This window comes from Loxodonta africana, chromosome 26 (genome assembly GCF_030014295.1).
Source record: "Loxodonta africana isolate mLoxAfr1 chromosome 26, mLoxAfr1.hap2, whole genome shotgun sequence".
Lineage (NCBI taxonomy): Eukaryota > Metazoa > Chordata > Mammalia > Proboscidea > Elephantidae > Loxodonta > Loxodonta africana.
Window position 1 is genome coordinate 11,547,587 of NC_087367.1, and position 24,058 is coordinate 11,571,644.

Sequence of the window (24,058 nt, forward strand, 5' to 3'; positions counted from 1 at the left end):
GGTTTTAATATGCTTTTCTATTTAAAAAGTGTAATAATGAGCTGTATTTCCAGTTAAGCTTAAGAAAAACATGAGAAGGTTGCAAGTGTCTGCCTGACAGCCTGACAGCCGTTCTGTTTCCTGAGACAAATGGGTTGAATTTGGAATATGAAGAGAAGAATCTAAAATGGCCTGTCCTTTTCCATTTCTCCATACACTCCCCTTCCGTTCATTCTCCTTCCATTTTCTTTGTTCTCTCCCCTCAGCTTTCAACCCATCTCCTGTTTCTTAAACCTCTTGTCCCACTCTGGCTACTGCCTTCCTGTTCCTTTGAAGGGATTGACTGCGAACGGACCCAGAACAATCCAGCATGCACAGCTATTAGGTTCTTTTTGGTAAATCTCAGTAACCACTGTTGTCATAGAGGCAGGTGAGTGTTAACCACTTTTCCAGGAGCTTGCACAAGTACAGGTGACAGTGGGTGGAGGACTCAGGTCAACATCTGCCACCAAAACAGACATTTATTGCTAAATAGGCACGATAAATCTTACAGACTGTTCTGGAAGCTTGATGAAGCTCCTTCCAGTTCTAGGTTCTTTTTGTTGCCCCAAAAATGCCTTGCATGACAGGTTTTTCTGAAGCAAGTAGGGCACCATTTCAGTAGCAGCATCTAGCTTACCATCTCTTAGAGTCGGGAGAACTAAGATGCTTTAAAACAAACGAACAAACCCAAACCCGCTGCCATTGAGTTAATTCTGACCCATAGCAATCCTGTGGGACAGAGTGAAACTGCCCCATAGAGTTTCCAGGCAGCGGCTGATGGATTCAAACTGCCGACCTTCTGGTTAGCAGTCGAGCTTTTAACCACTACACCACTCATACGCTATGATTTTGTGATGATTAAATGAGTTAACACAGTGAAACCCCTGAGAGCAGGGACTCCACGGGATTCCTCGTTTTTCCGGGTCTCGCAAGTTTTGCGCCTTTGACAGGGTGCAGTCTTACCACTTTTCTATCACTCATTTTAAAGGAAAACATTTGAATTTTCCTCCCCTGACGTATTTCTGCCTTACACAGGTTTTGGCTTTTGAAAGTTGTACTGCGTATTTAAAGCTGTCAGAATAGTGCAAGCTACAAGTAAGCATCAGCTTGCCTTATCACCCTTATTGAAACCAGTTGCCACTGTGTGCTCCACAGGCTTTTCAATGGATGATTTTTCAGAAGTAGATAGCCAGGCCTTTCTTCTGAGGGCCTCTGGGTGGACTCGAACATCAAACCTTTTGGTTACTAGCTGAGTGTGTTAACTGTTTGCACCACTCAGGGACCCCATTTACTAAGGCACCATTTCTCAGGGTGAGGGTAGACTACTTGTTAGATTCACATGTTGCTGTGTGCCCCTGAGGCGGTCCCGACTCCTTTGGAACCTACAGGACAGAACAGAGCTGCCCCTGAGGCTAGGCTGTGATCTTGACAGCAGCTGGTGCCCAGGTTTTTTCTCCCAAGGAGCTGCTCTTGGTTTCAAACCACTGACCTTTTGGTTAGCAGCCAAGCGCTTAACCATTGCGCCACCAGGACTCCTTAGATTCACATATCCTGTTCCAACAAAATAGAAAATATTTCATTTTAGATTTTAAAAAATGACCAATCCTCTTATATTGAATACTAATGGTTTCACGAAAGAGAACACCTTCCTAATCTTCATTTACACCAGTTCACAAGCCACTAATGTTACCAATGATAACCAGTTTCAACACACATGAAAACTAATGAAGAATGTCACATGGTGGCTGGAGATGATAACTGAAGGCTTATAGAAGCCACCTCTAGCTTCTGACCAAACTCTGGCCGAGAGGCTGGAGCATGAATTCTCGAGGAAGGCAACAGACCATTCTGGGGGACAGACCAACACAAACAGGGATATCACACCATCTATGCGGAAATGTGTAAGAAGCAGTTACAGGCAGCTGAGCACCAGGTTCCTCCAGCCAATTCTTCACTCATCTAAGCACAATCTGTCAGATTCTGCCTCAGTTTCCCTTGAATAACAGAAGTACCCAAGGACTGACCAGTCTGAAGCAACATAAATTAAAGAGTAAACACGGTTTCATTTGCTTCATCGAGAATAGGTATGCCTTTGCTAACAAGACTTCTCTCCACCCTCTGGACAGAGCATTGCTCCTTGTCTCAGCAGATTCCAACCATTTAGAACAAATACTGCAGCATTGCTACTTCACCATTCACCCCAGGAACCTCTAAAGTACTGCAAAGGCGCCCTAGACATCTTCCTGAAGGACTACAACTACAATTCCTCTTTTGTTGCAGCCATAAATATTTTCTTCTTTAGCTCTTGAGACCCCAGTGAAACTAAGATTTCGGATCTATCCTTTCCCCAGCCCTCTACCTTTTCCTCCCAAGACCCCGACAATGTAAAACAGACCAGGGGCAGCGGGTTGCTCTTCTTTCTTGAATGCTCTTGGGAAGATCCATCAGGATCCTCTACATTTACCGTATTCCTATGGCTTCCATTTATACAAATCACCCTCCAAAGTTCCAACCTCACCCTTTCCCAGTAATCAAGAGAATAACAAACACGAGCTGAGCTACCAATTTATGCTTCACACATATTGGGCACTAGGGGGCGTACAAATGAGGTCTTCTCTCCTGTCCTCTTCAGTAATCTAGCATCTAATTGCAGAGGCGAGGATAGATTAACACCTTATATGAGGGCACTGGAGAACAATGAACTTTCTACATTTCCTGTAGATGGGAAGGCACTGAGTAGTGCAGGCGCATCAGCTTGAAGACGTCAGAACTCTACGGGAGGAGAGACAAAATGCCTTAATCGTGGGGACCACTTGATATATTTTAAAGCACTCTCACATTAAATATCGCATTATATCCTTCCTGCCTTACGGGACTGTTAGGAAAGATACGAACATGACTATTTTATAAAGGAAGCCACGGAGCCTCAGGAAGAGGCCAAGTAACTAATATGACATAACCAGTAAATGGCAGAGCCAAGAACGCACACAGGTTTTCTGACTCCTGATTTCAGTGCACTGTTTCTGCTGACACCTGTATAAAATGTCACATTCAGATACGAACTGGTAGTTCCAAAAGTGTGCTTTGAGGATATTTTTCCTCTTCTTTTTTAGTTTGAAGCTCTACTTGGTATTATTTTTTTAAAGAATACTAGCGACTCTTTACTAGTGAATTAAAATATGTGTTTTAAAAGTAAGAAAATGAAGAGAAAACGGCCTGGGGACAAGGGCACGACCAGTCCAGAGTGCCAGATGTTGGTTTTGTGTTCTGTTGGTCTTTGAGCAGCTGTGGGAAGTTGGAAGATACGGGCTGTGTAAGTAGAGAAAAGCACTTTCTCTAGCGTGTCTAAACCGTTTCAATTAATGAGCTACTGAAGAATTGTGCATTTTTTTTTTTTAGTACAATCAAATAGACTTTGAACAGGAATGTGAGATGTCCAATTGCTAGAGATTTGGTGGGAAGTATTTATATCAAAGTCCTATGGTTGACCTCTTGAGAGGACAAGAAAGCAATATACAAGTCTAATTGACCACTTGGGTGGGTAGCTGGTTTAAATACAATCTCAGAACTACTTTTTTTTTTCATTATATGAATTTATTTTTGTTGCTGTGAGAATAAGAAGTAGCGCCTATTCAGAGTTGTGATCGTATGCCTTTAAATAGAAAGAAAGAGGAAAAAAGAGGGAAAGAAAGAGAAGGAAGGAAAGAAGGCAGGAAGGAAAGAGAAAGAAAGAGAGAGAGAGTGAGAAAAAGAGAGAGAAAGAAAGTGCAGCTACTAGACATGGCATAGCTTTTCCATCTCTGGGAAATCTGGCCATTGTTCCAATCAGTCCCAAACCCTCACCGCCAGCCTGTGGTGAAGTGACAGTGGACCTCCTTACCAAGTCCACTGGCAGAGCTAGAGTTCTACTCTTGAGTGTGTGTTGGCTTTGCTGGTGTGTCACCCAGGACACACAGCTTCGAGTCAAAGATGGTGTTTCACCAACAAAATCTAAATGTTCTCTCTCTATGGGGGGCAGGAAACTTAGAAGTTTTGTTCCCTGATGCTATTTTACTTATGAGCTAAGATGAGAAAAAGGCAGAACTCCTGGCTTATAAGAGATCGTCACAGGTCAGCTTGTCTTTGGGGTTCTTAAGTGTCCCTAAAATGTTTGGTGGCGGTACAAGTACTGATTCGTGCCGTTTCTCTGTTCTCTGCTTTTTCCTCTTTGCCGCCGTTTTCTTCCTCTTTACTTTCTCATTTCTCCCTCTTTCTGTCTCCTCCTCAGCAGCCAAATTCACTCCTTCCTTCTTCTACTTGTGTGTTTGGTCACCTGCATTTTTGTTGCCTTCTATGAGATATGCTACTGTAGTGGGGACGAGGTCTCTTGGTCATTAGTAATGTAATTAACGGATCATCAGAACTAATGCTGGAGTAGATGGAGTCAAGTCATATTCAGCAGATGGGGTATGAACACCTGGTAGAAGAAGTTTGGTCCAATGAAAAGGGCCGAGTGCATTCCCTTTTAAGATGTAAGTGAGCTCTCCAGACACGGTTACATCTAAACCATAGGGGTAGGGGAAAGGTGCCCGGTGCCGTTGTAATTCAGGCGGAGGGATCACCTGGTACCGCAGGGAGAGCTGCTTTTTATGGCGTTCCCTGCACCGCTGTCCACGTGTCCCTTTGATGTGTGGGTAAAGTGAGGGAGAGGCAAAGCCGGGCGATTTTTGCGCGAAGCTAGACCAGCCTCCCTCGTTACATAGGCTCGTCCTCTGCATTGCATCCGAGCTTCAGTGATTTGCTGTTTGGAGACTGCAGATTTGCATAGAGCCCCTCGCTTCGCCAGCGCGTGTGGTTTTTCTTTTCTTTTTCTTTCTTTCCTTTTTTTTTTTTTTTTTCTTTTAACCCTCCTTTTCTCCACTTCTCCATCGGCTTGTTCTTTTCCTCGCTTCTCTCTCCCCCGCCCGGTCCCCGCGCCCTTCCTAAGGGGGTACTCTTCCCTCTCTGCACCCCTGGCCGGGCGGGAGTGTCGGGAGGCGGCGGCCGCGGAGATTGCCTCGGGAGCAGGCGATGCGCGCCGCTGCTTCGCGCGCTGCCCGGGGGAGGCTGGCGCGAGCCGGCGAGCCGGCCGGGGCGGCCTGGAGGGAAGGGGCGCCGCGATTCCGTGGGGTCTGCTGCTCCCTTGAAAGGAAGTCGGGCCGGCGAAGTGGCCTCCCGCGTCCCCACGCACAATGCTAAATGGATTTACCTAGTGGATGCGCGGTGGACGGCTGTCATGTAGAAGTGAGGACCCTCCGGGAGGAGCTTTAAACAATTTCCCGGCTCCCCACCCCCTGGCACGCGCTCTCGCCCGAAACTCTTTGGGAGTATCTCTGGAGAACCTGGAGCCCTGGAAATCTGGGAGCAGCCGCAAGCTCCGCGCCTGCTCTTCCCGGGGACTGCCTGGCCGGACAAGCCCCCAGCCAGCTGCATTCGCCTCGGCTATGTTTCGGATTGTTTGGGGTGCAAGGCACGGCGGACTCCCGGACCCCGAGAAGACTGTCCGAAGGAGGGAGAGGATGGGTGCCCTGGCGCGGTGAGGCGGCCGGCCCCGCAGACCAGCCCGCGCCGCCCGCTCCCCTCCCGCGCCCGCTCCCCTCCCCGCGCCCCAAACTTTGCCTCCCGCGGCGGCGGCCCCTCGGCGGGCGCCCCGCCATGTACCCGAGGATGCTTCGGTGCGGCGCCGAGCTGGGCTCGCCCGGGGGCGGCGGCGGCGGCGGCGCAGGGGGGCGCCTGGCCCTGCTCTGGATAGTCCCGCTGACCCTCAGCGGCCTCCTAGGAGTGGCGTGGGGGGCGTCCAGTTTGGGAGCGCACCACATCCACCATTTCCATGGCAGCAGCAAGCATCATTCAGTGCCTATTGCAATCTACAGGTCACCGGCATCCTTGCGAGGCGGACACGGTGGGTCTGCGGTGCCAAGTTCTCGCGGGCTACCCCCTCACTCCCCCTCTGGCAACCCTGCGCTGGCTTCTCGCCCCCCGAGGCTTGGAGAAAGGGTGGCTCGCGAAAAGGGAGGTGCACTCGGGTGTGTTTGGTGGGAGCCACTTATCTCTTTGAAGACAATAGAAAGGGGATGGGGGAAAGGCGTTTCTGGTGTTTGTGGTGAGGGGTGGGAGGGGCGTTCCTTGTCGAGGTGCGGGGAGAGAGACGTGGGCACTTATTAAAGGATCAGCCCAGGCCGAGCGGGGGCGTTACTCGCCCGAAGGTCACTTGGCGGCCGGATGGGGCGCCGCGCTTAGTGGAGAGACCCCAGCGCCGGAGAGAGGAGGGCTCTGCAGAACCTTTTGTCTGTGGCGTGTGCGCTGCCCCACCTCCTGCCGGTCTTCCTCGGCCTGGGGGAGGGAGAGACGCTAGAAGGCACATTCCTCCAAAGTGCACCCAGACCGCAGTGGCCCCGAAGCAGTCCCGGGACTCCCTCAACAGGAGGCGAATTCCTTCTGCCTCCACCTCTTCCCTTAGTTGGAAAAGATAGGAGGGTAACCCACGCACAGTCTCCAATGCAGGCCAGCCCCTACCAAGCAGGAGGGGACCTCTGGACACCAGTGCTCCTCCATCCCTTCCTTCTTCCACCCATTCACATACATACATTTCTTTTCCGTGGGATTGAGCCGATTTATTTTCTAAATGAAGCAGAGGGAGGCTTGGCTACCCAAGACCCCGTCCTGTGGATCCTGTTCAAAGGTTGCTGGAATAAGAGGTCTTTCTTCTCCTCCCTCAGAGTTTAGTCAGGTGGGTCAATGCTGTCTCCTCAAAGCCAGAAGGTCTCCCTGGAGGAAGAGGAATTAGAGTACAGGGAAGCAATTTTGCTCACCTTGGCTTCCTTTGTAAAGAATAAAAAGAATAGGGCACAGAAAAAAGCCTGCAGGTTTTTGGACTGGCTGGTTTCTTCTGAAGAGTGGCCAGCAATGTGAGGCCAGGTTCCTCTCATCTTCAGAAAAAAAGCCTGTTCAGATGCCCTGAATAGCCAACACATAAAACATCCAGCTGTTTTGGTGAGTCTTTCCCCACTCCCAGTCCTTCTTTTTTCCCAGCATACAATTCATTCCTTTAGAAAACAGAGTGAAAGTTGTGGACACTCTTTCTAATGCCCCTTTTGCCCCCTTTGCTTTGGGGAGGGGAGTCTTCCTCTTTCAGGCTCCATTCTGAGCTGGATCCTTTGCCCCCCCTCCCTGTGTAATTACCTCGACTGCTCCCTTCCCCAGGGACAGGCGTTTTACCCTAGAAACAGTTCCAGTTAGACAGGAGAAGCTACCTGAAGAGAGACCAGAGCCTCCAGGAGTGGAATAGAGAAACACCTTACTGTGGGTCCTAGGAATCGGTCCCCTTCTTCCCTTCCCCCTTCCCCTCTGGGATTTTCTCCATTTAAGAGTGACTGGGCTGGAGACAGGAGTGATGCCTCAGGTCAGGGCATTTTAGCTACAAATAAAAGCGGGGTAGATTTGTCTGAAACTGTAGGAGTTTCCGTTGCTCTTGTCACCGGCCCCTTTAATGTAGGAGCTTGCTGCCCCCTTCAACTGGGCGCAGTTCTCACCCACCGCCTTGCCTTTGTGCAGAATTATGGACGCCCCGTGGGAGGAAGGCAAGCCAGGGGCGGGAGGGGCAGACAGAGAGTGGGTGGGTGTAGTGAGCCAGATGGGGGTATGTGAGGGGGTGGGGGCGCTTAATTGTACCAGTGACAAGCACTTGGCTGATAATCTCATATACATATTAACTTCTCCTTTTCGAAGGCTCTACCTCTCCTCAGGAGGATAGGCATCTGAATGGGGAGAGCGCCCGGGGATTTGGGGAGAGAACACCAAGGGGTCCCTGCCGCTGAGATGGGTGCTCCTTCCCCCTTTACCACGGCAGCTTCTGCCCCAGTCAGGCGCCCTCTACTGGTCGTCACAAACGTTTATTTGCTTCTAGAATACCATGATTTTTCTCTGTGAATGAAAAGTCAGGAACAGCTATCATTGAAAAAGAGAACAAATGGTAGAATGGAGAAATTTGTGTGTGAACAGCGGTTAGCATTATTCTTTTGGGTCCGAGAACTTTCTCTTTCTTTCTAAGGTTCTATTGTATGGTCGTATTTGTTTTCAAACCCCCCTCACCCTCCTCACCTCACACACACACACACACACACCACACACACACACCCCTACCTTTTTGGCTCTTGCCCTTGCTGATTCTTTGTTGTTGTTGTTTGTAATCAGAGAAATAACCTATCAGTAGCCAACTCCCCTCCAAAAAAGAAGCTGGGCATGTGTGAGTTTTTCATACTTCATCGCTTGCCTGCCTGGAAAAGAAGAGGAGATTAACTCTGGACAGAGAGCAATCAAGGGACATTAAGGATGAAATAAGCCTCTGAGGGTGGGGGGGATACAGGGGGGCTGAAAGCTGGGAGAGGCAGGGTGATAGCTTCAGAGGAAACTAATAAGAAAGAGGGGATGTTGAGTCTGTTGGGTCAATAAACTCCCTGGACATTTAACTAATTAGACAAAGGACCCACAAGGAAATAATCTTTGAGCCTTACAGGTGAGGATTAAGGGGATACACGAAGGTGGATGCCCACATAATAAATTCCTAAACGATATGAAATGTCCCTAAGCTGAACATTTATGCCGGTGAAAATGAGATTTTAGTTCAAAATTTGAGTCTCTGGCAAATATGTACACATAGGTGAACAAATGAAGGAGCCTGTCTGGTGATATTAGAATTTCTGGGACTCGTAAGGCGTTGTTGGTCTCCTAATAGGGAATGCATGTATATGCTGGCATCTGTCAAAGAAAAATCATGTGTGGTACATGTTAGGGAATAAAGTAGAATCTCCCATGTTTTGAAACCTGCTGGGTTGACTCTCCAGGTTCATTCTTCTTCATTTTCTCACCATGCCACGCTTCATTTGCACTGTTATGAGGTGTCACTTACAAGGTGTGCAGGGTGCAGAAAGCGCTCGTGGCTACCCTGAGCATCTTTGTGCAGGCTGACCCAGTTGCAGAGCTGGTGATGATGAGATTTTATCTTATGCCTATGAGAAGCAGACTGAAGACCTCGGCAGGGCCTCGTTTTACTTTGCTTGCACTGAAAAATATCAATGATGACAATACCTCCGTAGGGAAAAAAAATATTTTTCCGAGTTAAATAAACCGATGAATGTGTGACTGTAAGTGATAAAAAGCAAGCCCAGTTGTAATTAAGAATGCTACTTAAAGCCAGCAAGAAGTCCGCAATAGACCAGTGTGCTCAGCCAGCGCTTGTCTGGCAGTGTGCTTATGGGGTCAGTATAGGATGATGTCAGGGCAACGCTCAGGTGCCCAGCTTTCCTTAGTACCTGTGCAGACTTTGCAAAATTAGCTCAGAGCCCCTCGATAATTTCAGGAGAGAGTGGAAGGAGAAAGCCATCAGAGAACTGAGCTCACCAGTGCCAGCTGTTCTTTTCTCACAAATATGAGCTCCGGAAATTATACTGCCATGATTAGCTTATACTATTAAAGGGCAAAAGGGCTTTCCCAGAAGGGAATGCTAACAGATTTTAAAAGTGTGGTTTGTAATTGAAGTAGCCCAACAGTGTTTTATAGGCTAATAATTGTATCTGGAATTGATAGCATTGCTCTTTCCCAGGCAAAGAGCGCTTTCAGTACACTTACTTAACTTCTAAGAAGACTGGTGGGTTGTGGAAGGTTTTTGAATCACATTCTCCATGTAGGGATACTGAGGCATAAACGGACCAGAAAACAACACCAAACTTTTTCTCAGGGTTAAAGAGGAATTGCGTAGAAGGACGGCTTCATGGCCCATAGTCCAGAGAAGTTCCATGAGCCCAGAGATTTTTCAAATTGAGAGAGTCCTCGATGTGGTTTAATGGTTGATCCCTTGGAGTGGAAATCATTACAGAGAGCCTGGCTTAGCGTTTTGCTTCCAGCATGTGTTAATGATAATAAATAGGGTAAGAAAGGTTGATGGCACCTCACTGGTGTCCCACAGAACACTTCATTGATTCTACCAAAGAAGTATTTGTTGTTCTGTTGTTTTTCTAGGAAGCAGGAGGTTGGTCTTTTGTTTAGCAGCCAAGAGAGTTAGCAAAATCTTTCACAACGATATTTCACTGTGTTGAACAAAAATTTAGCTTTTCTGGTGATGAATTCATATGTGTGACCCAGAACATTTTCAGCTATGACTGTTCTGGCAAAAGTGACATACCTACTGAGCACCTCTTTCTTACTTTGGCTTCTCGGACAAATATTTGCTCCACGTAAATGCTGTTTTGCATAAGATACCCAGCTCATATTTCTGGGAGGATTTTTAAATCAACTAGGGTCTAAATAAGTATAGCACTCTAGGTAATTTCTATTGCCCTAAACTTTAGAGCATCCTTAGGTGTCCATTCTTACCTTCAGTGAATATGTATTAAACGCCTACTGTATGCATGTTCTTGAGTTTATGCACCAGATACTATAGATGGTCAGAGGACAGTGGGAGTAGAGGTGAAGGAGGAGAAGTCAAGATATCCAAGGCACAACCCATCAAGAAGTTTATAAGTTAGTTCTAAAAATTCAAGCTATTATTAGAGAGAGTTAATCCTTAAACAAACAATCAGAACTCGCTCTTTAGAAGCTGGTAGCCTCTGAGCATGAATGCATAAAACAAAGTTGGTGAATATGTAGCAGTCCTCTGGCACTCATCATGAAATGATTGATACAAACCTCCAAACAGTGAGTTCTATCTGTATTCACTTTATATTGTCCTTTAGGAGTCCTGGTGGTACAGTGGTTAAGAGCTTGGCTACTAACTCAAAGGTCAGCAGTTCGAATCTACCAGGTGCTCCTTGGAAACCCTATGGGGCAGTTCTGCTCTGTCCTATAGGGTCGCTATGAGTCGGAATTGACTCAATGGCAAAGGGTTTTGTTTGACTTTATTGTCCTTTGACATGTGTTCTAGGAAGAGCTCCTCATACAGTTGCTTTCCGCCATGTTGCTGCGTATATTTCTTCTAACAAAATATAAAGACTTCTATTTCTTAAATAAAGACAAGGCTTGCTTTGCAAGTGTATTTAAGACAGGAGATTTATTGATTGAAATTCACGCTAATGTAGAAATAATTGAGGCAGTTTGGTTTGGTGAAGATAGTTCTCTAGAAACATGTCTTTGCGGAAAGTTAGCCCCTGCCATTTGCTAACATTGTGTAAACTTACTAAGCTACTTATCCTCAGTAAGAATGTATTTTCAATGTATTAAAGGAAAATAAAAGAAATTACATCTCAGCAAAGAGTAACTGAGACAATGGTTTGAAAAGGGCCTAGACTAACAGGCCCCCAATAAACATTTGTATAAAAAAAAAAAATCAGAAGGAATTTTAGAGAGAAGCCAGGTGTAGTGGACACAACATAGACCTTGAAATCAGGAGACCTGAGTTCTAGCCCAGATGCAGCCAGTTACTAACTGTAACATTCTGGAGTTCAGTTACTGCTTGAAACAACATTTCTCTTCTAGCTTTAAAGTTTGAGGAGTAGCTCCCTCTCGCTTTATAGATGTGAAAATAGAGATCTAAATAATTTATGTGAACTGGACTTATGAGGTCATAGCAAATTAATAACAGAGCTGGAAGTGGAACCTGCATTTTCCAACTCTTCTTCTCAGTTAGAAAATTCTTGGATGATGCTAATGTTTCAGTGGCTGGGGGAGGGCTGCACACCAATTCGTCCATCCTTTACCTGGATCCTGTATAATCAAAGGTAGTTCTTGGGGGTGGTTAACTGGATTAGAGGATCAGTCTTTATGAAGAAAATAGAACAACCAAACTTGTTCATGTAGGGAAAACCATTCTTACAATGCTCTTTGAGTTCCCTGGGAGGGGGGAGAGGGGTGCAAACAGTTAACTAACCAAAAAGTTGGTGGTGTGAAACCACCCAGAGGTGCCTTGAAAGAAAGGCCTGGCAACCTCCTTCCAAAAAATCAGCCATTGAAAACCCAATGGAGCAGTTCTACTCTGAAATACATGGGGCTGCAATGAGTCAGAATAGACTGGATGGCAAGTGGCTTTTACTCTGCTGTTGCGCATTGCTGTAGTCAACTCATCCACACTAGCTTGTGTGTTTCCCTTTAAAGAAATGCACTCTTAGCTTTTTGAATTGTTAACAATCCCGGGGAAACCCTGGTGGCTTAGTGGTAGTGGTTAAGTGCTACCACTGCTAACTAAAGGGTCAGCAGTTCAAATCCACCAGGCACTCCTTGGAAACTCTATGGGGCAGTTCTACTCCGTCCTATAGGGTCACTGTGAGTCAGAATCGACTCGACGGCACTGGGTGGTGGGTTTAACAATCCCGGTCATAATACTGAACATGGCTTTTTAAAAAATTTTGTCATTCGTACTCTTGGTGTTTGTGTTTCATTTTTATTTATTTATTTTTAACTGAACTAGAAAACTTCGAACGTCATTTCCAGCTTTGAGTTCTAAGGTTCCTTTGGTAACAACCAAAATAAATAAATAAACTAAACCCACTGCTGTTGAGTTGATTTCCACTCATAGTGACCTTAGGGGACAGAGTGGAACTGCCCCACAGGGTTTCCAAACAGCGGCTGGTGAATTCGAACTGCTGACCTTTTGGTTAGCAGCCAAGCTCTTAACTGCTGCGCCTCCAAAAGCATGAAGATTTTAAGAGATCCTCGTTTGGTAAGAAGAATCTTTTAAAACCCTCATGCTCCTGTTGTCTTTTCTGTCTTGTTGATCCTAAGCATACAGTACAAAAAAAAAAAAAACACACACAAAACTTTGGTTTTTTTTGTACTGTGATGATAATTTGCAAGATTGCTTTTAAGTCCCTCAGCCATCTGGGTGTCCTCAGCGTTATTTTTATTCGAAGTGGCTTAGTTAGGTGCACAGGAGCCCTGCTGGTGCAGTGGTTAAGCACTCAGCTGCTAACTGATAGGCTGGTGATTGGAACTCACCAGATGCTCCGTGGAAGAAAGACAGGGCTGTCTGCTTCCTTAAAGCTTTATGGCCTTGGAAGTCCTGTGAGGCAGTTCTACTCTGTCCTATAGGGTCTCTGTGAGTAAGGTTGGACTCAGTGGCAATGGAAGTTAGGTGCTCAGGAACCATGGCTTGTGGGATCAGGCTTACAGGCCATCTTGCCTAGTACTTGTTCCTCAACTGAAGCCCCAAGGACTGTGTTTTAGAAAGGCACCATGGTGTTTCCTCTTTCTTTACTCGGTCTTTTTGCCCAGCCCTTTCTGGTCTACATACGGTGTAGATTGGCCCTCCACACAGACCTTGGTATTAGCCTTTTCAAATATTCTAGACTCTCACTAATTGCAAGATTTTTCAGTGTCGATCACATAAGAATGCATGTCTTCAAGCTTCTGACAGAACTTAGTGAAAACAGCTATATTTTAAGTATGTATTTCCACAGTGCCCCAATGTAACATGTCTCATTTAATCACTATTACAATCCTGGCAGGGCTTATGATCACCATTTTGCTGACAAGGGATTAGATTTAGAGAGGTGGTGATTCTGCCAGGGTCACATAATTAACGAGTAGCTTCAGTGTTCTGTTTTTTCTACTATGATATGATAAGAGGCAGAGTTTTGGAAAGAACGCTGCATTTGAGTTAAGTAGACCTAGTTTCTTGTCCCAGTGTTTTCACTTTTTCGATTCTATTCTCAAAAAGCTGTTTCTTCAATAAGAATATAATAAGCCAAAGAAAGATTAGCAAACTCATATAGTTATTAACAATTTCAAGGGAATATGGATGTGAAATTTATTTCTCCGTTCCAATGGAAGGAATTTTAGCTAATATAAGTAATATTGTAGAGATGGGTTAATAAGAGGAATTTTTTTTTCCCCTGATTCCTCTTGAAGGACTATACACAGGCAATGATAGAGAATGTTATTGATTGGATAATTACAATAATAAAAAAATACTTTGTGACTAAAAGATACTGATTCCTTGACAAACTCCCTTTAAATCATCAAGTATACAGACAAAAAAGGAGAACGCAGTCTCTTGGTTGTGTGGGATTTGGGAATTGGAACTGGGAACAGTGTAGAAAGGGGTCTTTCAAGGGTTTTTCAAGGTTCTTGGTTGTATACATAGAAAGTTTTACGTGGAGCTGCTATGAGTCTTGTAGCAACTTTTATTGTGAAATTCAAAATATTGGATCCTTTTTGTCTATGGGATCCACACTTCAAATGGATTACATAATGTAACCTATATATATATATATATATATATATATTTTTTTTTAGCAAGGTTATAGAATTTACTATATATTCTTGCGTATATTTGGTGATTTTTTTTCTTTCAAATAACTAAAATTGGTGAAAGTATTAGGATGTATCTATGAAGCTTAGCAACTAGAGAAAAATTTTGGAAATGTATACTGGCGATGGTTGCAGAACATGTAGGTATAATTAATGTCACTAAGATGTACATGAAGCCCTGATGGTGCAGTGGTTAAGACCTCGGCTGTAACCAAAAAGGTCAGCAGTTCAAATCCACCTGGCACTCCTTGGAAACCCTATGGGGCAGTTTTTTCTGTCCTGTAGGGTCGTTATTAGTCAGAATCGACTCGACGGCAACAGGTGTGTGTATATATATGTGTGTATGTGTATGTATATATGTATGTATTTAATGAAACATTTACCATTTTAACAATTTTTACATATGCACCTTAAAAACTGAAACCAGTTGCTGTCGAGTCGATTCTGACTCATAGCTACCCTACAGGACAGAGAAGAACTGCCCCATAGGGTTTCCAAGGAGCACCAGGTGGATTCAAACTGCCGACCCTTTGGCTAGCAGCCATAGCTCTTAACCACTATGCCACCAGGGTTTCCATATATATATAAATGTACATAAAACGTAAATTAAAAAAAAAAAGAAAATTAGCAGCTAGAAAGAAACAAAACTTTGAAGTAAACAGTAAGGGAGTAATTTTTAACATGTGGTTAAATACAAGCAGTGACATTCACTCATCTGGACATCACTTGTGCCTGCCTGGTTGTTTTGATTATCTGGGTTGCCATTGGACTAACATTAAGGACATGTAATTATTTATGTGGTTGAGTCTGTCTTGGCTATTAGTTACCATCTGGTCGTCATGACTTATTTTCCCGATGATTTACAGAATTGAGAGTTGCTAATTTTTTTTTTAAAGCAATGTATTGTTGATGCTTCTTAAAACGGAGATGACTTTGACTCTTAACTCCCTAATTCTACTTTAAGATCAAATTATCTAAAGTGTGGATAGTTACACAGTATTAAAGCCCACCAGTATGAGTGACCCTGATGCTTACCTGAAAAGTCAAGTCAGGGCAAATGTGGCAACCCAGGGTCCTAATACTCTCAAACTTGCCAGTTAGCACTTTTATTCGGGCACACGACAGCACATTTTAAAGAAGTGTGTAGTTTTTCTGATGGCACATCCCTTTCTAATCCTTAAAAAAAATGTATATCTGTATATTTTTTCATGGTTAATCTGATAGATGCTTTATTCTATGTCATTTTATGTAAACTTATCCTTTTCAATACCAAGCATGTTACAATTGAGTGTAGAGGAATAACGCTGGGACATGACTCATTTAAATATTTCTGGGAATTTTTGCCCAAAAACTGCACTCCAACTGTTTGTTTGGAGGACATTATTAAGTAGCTTAATTCCCGTATATTTTGTGTTGATTTCTGAAAAGTGTCTCATACTGGACCATTTATGCCTTCATAACCCGTTGCCTTCCAGTCGGTTCTGATTCCTGGAGACCTCACCCGTGTCAGAGTAGCAGTGTGCTCCACGGGGTTTTCAGTGGCTGTGATCTTTCAGCAGTAGACCCCCAGGCCTTTCTTCCGAGGTGCCTCTGGGTGGATTGGAACTGACATCCTTTCAATTAATAACTGAGTGCCTAACTGCTTGAGTCGCTCAAAGACTCCCTATGCCTCGAAAGTCATTCCAAATTCTTCAGTTTCTAGATTACACCTTGAAGTTTATGCAACTTTTCCTCAACACCCGAAGCGGCATTTCCTTGAAGTCTACACTTACCATTTTCAAAATTGCAATGTGCTGTTTCAGTCATTTTTCATGTCTACTGTCAAAACGTTAACATATGCTGGAATAAGAGGAATAACAAATTAATCTCTGTCAGCAAAGTGGTTAATTGGACATGCTGTTAAAGATGCAAATAATGTATTTGGTTTCCCCAGTCATTCTTTGCCTTGGGACTTGGCCCAAGTGAGACATACAATTTTTGATCTTGCTTTACTACAACTGCTAACTAGAAGGTAGGTAGTTCGAATCCACCAGGGGCTCCTTGCAAACTCCATGGGGCAGTTCTGCTCTGTCCTGTAGGGTCGCTATGAGTCGGAATCAACTCGACAGCAACAGGTTTAGTGTTGGTTTTTCAGTTTATGGACAACTTACCATACAGTAATCAAAAGTGGAATTCTGTTCATGGCTTTCTGATAAACATTTTTTTTATACAAAAAGCCCTGTGTTTTAGTATGTACACAAGGTATTGATTGCTGGGGTGCCTGTGTAATGTCTGAAATATAGAACAGCCTGTTTTTACTTGGCAGTAATAGGACTTTTGCTTCAGTGATCTTGTTTTTAAATGTAAAGCTTTGCTTTTGCTTTTTAATAAAATAAATTAAAATTTGAAATATTGTTGCTGAAGAAATTAATTCTTGGCTTATAGCAAGGAAGTGAGTTAGATATTACAGTGGTATTTCACTATCTGAAATCTCTCCAGTAAAAAGGCTCTACAAAGAAAGAACTAAGGCTGTGTAAAGTGGCAGTATATAGTCAGTTCCATCATTTCCTCACTGGACAATCGCTTAGTTCTTATTACATGTCAGGTACTATTAAAGCTCTCAGAGCCCTGGTGGCACATTGGTTAAGAGCTTGGCTGCTAGCCAAAAGGTCGGCAGTTCAAATCCAACATTGGATCCTTGGAAACCCCATGGGGCGGTTCTACTCTGTCATAGGGGGGTCACTGAATTGGAACCGACTCGATGGCAATGAGTTGAGTTTTCGTTATTAAAACTCTTAACAAAATATCAAGTAATTTAATCCTCACAACTCTGTGAAGTAGGTATTACCGAGCTCCCACTTTATAGGTATGGCTATAGAGCCTCAGCAGGGTTAAGGAATTCACAAGGTTACCAAAGAACTACAGTTGTGGGACCTGGATTGGAACCCAAGAAGGCTTACTCCAAAGTCCAAGCTCTTAACCCTATATCATGCCGCCAAACAAACTTAATTTATCCTGCCTGGGGGTTTTTGTTTCTCCTTCAGTTTCTGTCACCAGTAGCCCACAGGGGGCCAACAGAGGGTGCCTATCTGCATTTACGTTGTTTAATTTTCAACCAGTCATTTTGCTACAGGTTTGATACCTCATTCTTATCTTCCAATTTGTTTTCAGGTTTTAGGCATTGTGCTTCATAACTACACAGGGCGTTAAGAGGCCTCCCTGTCCCTGTTTCATCTTTCTCTTCATTTTATTTGTTTTACTGGATTTATTAATCTTGGTATCCACCTCCACATCGTGAGAAAAAGAGTGATTGATTTAAGATGTTTATTAACTACTTGCGTTCTGGTTGGCAGATACATTTCCCCACCAAACTGATAGATCTGCTGTGATAATAGACTAATTTGCAAGAGCAGACATAATTTACAATTAAAAGGGCACAGTTGCATTGAGCCTGATTATGTGATTATATTCTCATGAGATGAAAGAGATCCTTCTGTAAATGGTTAAATAATTTTAAATAGTTCTGAAGGCAGGATATCAAGAAGCAGTTGAAAATTAATAAACTACTTTGAGTATTTATCCAAATTTTAGTTATGTTTTCTTAATTATGAAGCCTTGAAGACTTTTTGTTTAAATAAAAAATTCTCTTGGTTATATGTGCATGCTTTTGTGATTACAAAAAGAATTTAAGCATTTCTACCATTCATTTCTAAGGAGCCCTGGTGGCGCAATGGTTAAGCACTTTGCTGCTGACCAAAATGTTGGAAGTTCAAATCCACCCAGTGGTTCTGGTAGGGATGTTCTACTCTGTCACACTGGGCTGCTATGAGTTAGAATTGACCTGACGGTACATAGTAAAAATGACTACTCATTTCTAATAGGTTTTGAAATTAGATGATAAATTGGACATCCTTCAGAAAAAAAAAAATTGGGGATTGTAAATGTTTTGAAGTTTGAGTATCTTAACTACATTTTGTCTTATTCTTTTGTTTCTCCAATTCAGCACCACAACATTCATTACTCTATCTTTACTGACATTCCATATATTCCCCTTGTAGTAACACTCCAGGAATGCAGAGAATTTCCTACAGAAATAAAAGATCACGCTCAGTGATCCCATCGTAGCCACTTACTGACTGCCCTTGGGCAAGTTTCTAAGCCTCTCTGAGCCTGCCCTTCCTCGAGATTAAAATGGAGCCTACCATATGTACTTTGCAGGGTTGTTGTGAAGGTTAGAGAATTTATGTGAGCTTCTGGCTCAGGACCTAATGTATCACAGATGCTTGTCCAGTGACAGATGAACGCTCTCCAGCAGTGTGTCATCTCTTTTCTGGACACCCTTAAGGACCCAAGCCCGGAAGGGCTGAGGTTCCTTATAAGAAAGGCCATCCTCAGAGTCTCTTCAAACAGACTTCAGTCTTACCATTCTAGATCGATTTGGTAGATTCCTTAAGTAAAGACAAGGATTTGAAATAGAGATCATTTCCCGGAGCCTGAGTCATCTAACAGAGGATGACACAGATGTTGACAAGAGGATGTTATGTATAAAGCCAACAATTTTTATGTTCTCTGTCCATGTGGGAGTTAAACCAGGAACCCCGCAGCAGGGCTGATCTGGCAAGGGTATTGCTTAGTGTTGGATTCTTTTTTTCCTTTGGAATTGAGCATAAAACCTGTTGCTGTCAAGTCGATTCCAACTCATAGTGCCCTATAGGACAGAATAGAACTGCCCCATAGGGTTTCCAAGGAGCGGCTGGTGGATTCGAACTGCTGACGTTTTGGTTAACAGGCGAACTCTTAACTGCTATGCCACCGGGGTTTCCGAATTTAGCATACCAACAACCCAGTGCCATCAAGTCAGAGTAGAACTGCCCCATAGAGTTTCCAAGGAGCGCCTGGTGGATTTGAATTGCCGACCCTTTGGCTAGCATAAAAAAAAAAGGGTGGTGGAGGAGAAGGTAGAGATAAGGAGAATTTTAGGAAAATGTTCCACCATTTTTGCTGAAAATCAGCCTTGAAAAATGTCAGCAAACACAAAGCCATCTTTACCTGGCAGTGTTACAGCTGAAAGAGATTTCAGTTAAGGGAAACAGTTTGTCTAGACCCTGAACTGCTGAAGTCACTTCTTTTACTATGGCCATTTTGATGCCTGTGCCATAGCCAAATGCTAAGAGCCTAGCATTTAAATAGAACATATGCATTTTAGATACTAAATCAAATGAAAATGTCCAGCAACTATAATTTAATAGCTATTAGAAAATTAGCTAGCCAATTGCTTAAAAAAAAAAAAAAACAGAACAGTTGGGCTGTGCAGTTAGCCAAATTTCATGCCAGTTTGAAATAAGTTTATTTCAACACTGTGATTGCCTGGGATAAGAAATATTTTGAGAGAGTCACTTCACAAAGTGACCCATCACTTCCAGTCCCAAAAGTGTGAAGAAGCCCTTTGAGATAATATCAACAGTTAGGAGTTAAGATCAGAGTAATTCAATCAACGCAAGACGTGTTTAAGACAAGCAGCAGATATGATTAAAGTTCTTGTCTCTATTGCCCCTACCCCAGGGCTTACTTATAGTCCGTGAGTGCCAGCAATCCGTTCAATCTATGAAACCATGCCGCTTTTTAAGTTTCCCCTACATACCTTAAAATGAAAAGGATTTTCTAGATGAGAGAAAATGGCCAAGAATGTTCAAGGAGGAAGGAGTGCCTGCCTCCACCGGGGGCCTGAGTGGGAGAATAGGTCTCATCTCAAGGATGCTTACATTCCATCCGTATTCCTGTGACTTTTCCTTAGTCTTTTAGAGCATCTGAGGACTCTTCAGGTGGAGTGCCTGCCATTCAGGAACTGGGGCCCCCAAATAACCCTCCTTGGCACCACTGCACTGTGTTAGAAACCAGAGAACAAATGTATGGCAAGGGAGTCAGCCAAAGTTTCCGGAAGGAGGTGGGCTTTCAGTGGAACTGGGAAAGCTGGGTAGTGGTGAGCAGTGAGGAGCACATTTTTATAGGAGCAGACAGCGTGAACGGAAAACACATTGCCATCTCCCCTCCACTTGCTACTTTATGCATTTTAATTTTTTAAAACAATGCAATGATCGCTAATTCCATTTTTCTTAGTAATCCCAGACAGTTGGGTTTGACCACTGAATGACGCTGTGTGTGTGAGTGTGTGTGTGCGTGTGCGTGTGTGTTTAGCTTAGACATGAGACCAATCTGACAACCTAATATGCCTTCTGCCTTGGGGAAAGATAGCGTAAAAGAGGCCTGATTCCCAGTTCTGTCGGAAAACACACTGCTGTGCTCTCTAGAGGCTGGCTGGACAATACCGGCGAGGAGCACATTCTTCAGTGATGGGCGGATACGCATACAGACACATACACACACACAAAACCAAACCCAGGAGAAGGTCAGTACTCCATTCTTCCCTTGAGGATGCCCCAATACCCTCAGTATTAAAAGTCCCGCATCCGCTGAGAGAGAAACGAACTGGAAAGGCAGGCCCTGTTGGAAGCTGGCTTCCTGTTTTTGCACAATTTCATTCATTCAGCCCCCTCGTTCACGGTATGCAGATATTTAGGTTATCACCAAAATGTGGGTGTTCACACACTCTCAGCTGGCACATCGCTGTTCTAGTGAGTGCCAAGAATGTAGAACCAATCAGTGAGCAAATGCTTGTCAAGTGCATGCTGCTTGGGCAGGACATCCATTGTCTTGCTCTCTGCCAAAGGACCTAGGAGCCTGAAAGCTGGTCAGACCCATTCTGCTGCCGCTGGCTTTCGAAAGTAACCTGCCTGTCTCCTGTCCTCTCAAACACCTCAGGGAAGCCTTCCTGGTGGCCTCGAGCTAATGGAAGGAGGGATGAGCCATTGAAACCTATTGCCATCCAGTTGACTCTGACTCATAGTGACCCTATAGGACAAAGGAGAACTGCCGCATAGGGGTTCCAAGGCTGTAAATCTTTACAGAAGCAGACTGCCCCATATGTCTCCGGCAGGAGGGGAGAGAGCCATCTCTTTTCCATCCTCCCATTGCTTTACAGACACACTGGGGCCCCCGTCTCTACCATCTCATGGCTTAGATGGCACGGTTGCTCCTTCTTTATTACGGGCTTCTGTAGAAAACGGGTGGACTTCTTGTTGGTCGTTGGGGAGACATTTGATCACATTTCCACTTTCACATTTGTAGAGCTCTTTAGGTTTACAAAACGGTTCCTCATGATGTAAGTCACAGTCTGTAAATTAGGTACGGCAGTTCTTGCCTCACTCTGCTGATGAGAGAACAATGCCCCTTGGCCACTTTATGTGGCCGAGCTGGGACTTTAACCCAGTAGGCTGTTTCCCAGAGTCCAGTTCTGTTTCTGCCACCCACATGGGTGAACACAGGCTATTTGTGTATTGTCCTTAGAATATTGAGTGGATGAGTGGGCTTAATGATTCTGTAGGGACTCTGGGAAGGAAACACTGGAAGGCTCAGCCTGTATGGACCTGCTAGGCTAGTAGAAAAGACATCACAGGGATTGGTGGCTTTTTAAGACAGAGGAGAAGAGGAGCTGAGAGGAGAAGGGAGGGGAAGACAGGGAGGGAGGAAAAAACTGGTGGCATTTGGCAAAATAATTAGGATTAGAGATTGGCTTTTAATACGTTTTGACAGTGTTATGCTTTCTTTTTCTTGTTGCTTATTAGGGTTTGTCTTTTGGAAAGGAAAGAGGATTTCTTCTCAAAGGATGAACTGACTAATGTTTGATCATTGTTGCAATAACTCAAAAAGAGTGTGCATATAACCCTGGAAACCAGTCAGGCAAAATACGTCTTTACTTACCTGCTGCTGTAGTGATAGTTAGCTGAACAGTGACAAAAAGCCGTATATAGTTAAAAGAGCCAATTACTTGTAAGGAATTATTAAAGTCCATTTGGAAACTGGAGAGAATCAGCCAAAAACTTAATAATTAAAGCATCTGATTCTTTGAAAAGATGGCAAAAATGTACAAAGAGAGGCTTACTTCGGGGATGTATTTTGCTTATAACAGCATGAAAGATGGTACTTAGCTTGCAAATGGTCAATATTCCCCCTGAAGCAGAGATATCCCCAACTAGACGAAGGTAAATGCTTCCAGGTGTCATAAATGAGTTCAGGGATTATGCTGAGACACCTCCGAAGTGTGTGCTTGTACAAACACTCCCTGCATTTTCCAAACAGCGCTCTAATTTCCCTGGATTAAATTACTTGATGACAGTGAGTGTGCTTTTTGTTTTCATACTATAGCACCCAATAAAGTACCCAATTATGAATATTCATAGATATGTAAATGTTTATAGGATGAGCTCCTGAAAGACCTCTTCTTCTTAGACAGAAGCAGTAATACGTTCATTCTGCTACTCAGAACCAGCTTTAAAGTTCGCTCTAGCAAGCAGGGTCTGATTTTTGACTTACGTAAGTAGCTTACAACATCTAAGTATTTCTCCCATCGCCTGTGATTCCAGCATTAAGAGATTCATCCCTTGGTGTCTTGATTGTTCTATTAAAGTTTATTTTATATTGGCAAGCACATGAAATTAGGAGCTGTGCTCCACTGGTTGCTGGCCGGCAACCTCTCTAAAGTGGGTCTAAAAATGACAATCCTTACCCTAATTGAACCACATTAGAATATAAAACCAAAACCCAGTGCCGTTGAGTCAATTCTGACTCATAGTGACCCCATAGGACAGAGTAGAACTGCCCCATAGAGTTTCCAAGGAGCACCTGGCGGATTCGAACAGCAGCTGTAGAACTTCACCACTACACCACCAGGGTTTCCCCACATTAGGATAAAGAAAAACAAAAACAAAAACTTGTTGCCGTTGAGTCGGATACGTAAGGTTTATGTAAGAAGAATAAAAACCTTGTGATAATAAATGTAACTCAGTGGCACCAGCTTCAAGCTGATGTAAGCTGGTGATTCTGAGACCTTAGACTGTGTCAGAACATGGGGGGCTTTTACTGAAACTGAAGACGTTTGGGTCTTAGCCCCAAAGATTCTGATTCAGTAAATTTGGGGTGTTGTTGTTGTCTGCTGTCAAGACAATTCTGACTCATAGCGACCCTATAGGATAGACTAGAACTGCTGCGTAGGGTTTCCCAGGTTGTAATCTTCATGAGACCAGCTTGCCAGGTCTTTTCTACCTTGGGCCCACTGGTGGGTTCAAACCCCCGACCATTTGGTTAGCAGGGAGCACTTAACCATTGTGCCACCAGGGCCCCTAAATTTTAGATAGGGCCCAAGAATATGCATTTCTAAATATTCACGTTAAGAGATTCTGATGCAAATGACCTCTGGACAACTCTTTAAGGAACAAGACCTTATGCCACAATTAAGTAATATCTTCAACCACTGGCTTTGTCAACCTCCAACACACATTCTCTAATAAACAATTTTTTAGCAGTGATTGCCTTATATCCAGAAGAAGCAGGAAAATCACTTGGATGCAGGGAGAACGAGGTGGGAAGGTATCTCAAACTTTCACATTAGTGATCACTTGCTCTTGATGGAATAATAGCAAGGATTCTGACAAGGTGTTAAGTGAATTGCACTTGTTGTAGGGAAGACTGTTACGTGTAGGTGGGAGAAAGATGGGCAGTCTTCTGTAAAGATTTACAGCCCTGGGAAAGGCTATGGGGGCAGTTCTACTCTGTCTTATAGGATTGCTGTGGGTCAGAATCAACAGCGGTGGGTTTGATTTTTTGGTAATGCACAGAAAGTATTCATATAGGAGGTAGACTGCCAGAAGTTTCCTTTAAATGTTCACAGTCGTTGTTTTGATGGAGT

General features: G+C 43.9%; 1 protein-coding gene across 23 annotated transcripts in view; it reads left to right on the top strand.

Moving 5' to 3' along the window:
- NRXN1 (neurexin 1) overlaps positions 1 to 24,058 on the top strand; it is a 1,235,746-nt gene that overhangs the window by 777,832 nt on the left and 433,856 nt on the right. For 4 of the 23 annotated variants that reach the window (XM_064277109.1, XM_064277110.1, XM_064277111.1 and 1 more), the window contains exon 1: positions 5,695 to 5,941. The exons of the other annotated variants lie outside the window; for them this stretch is intronic. In XM_064277109.1, the coding sequence (XP_064133179.1) occupies positions 5,695 to 5,941 (247 nt within the window). Of the gene's footprint in view, positions 1 to 5,694; positions 5,942 to 24,058 lie in introns of those variants that run through there. 23 annotated transcript variants of the gene reach the window in all.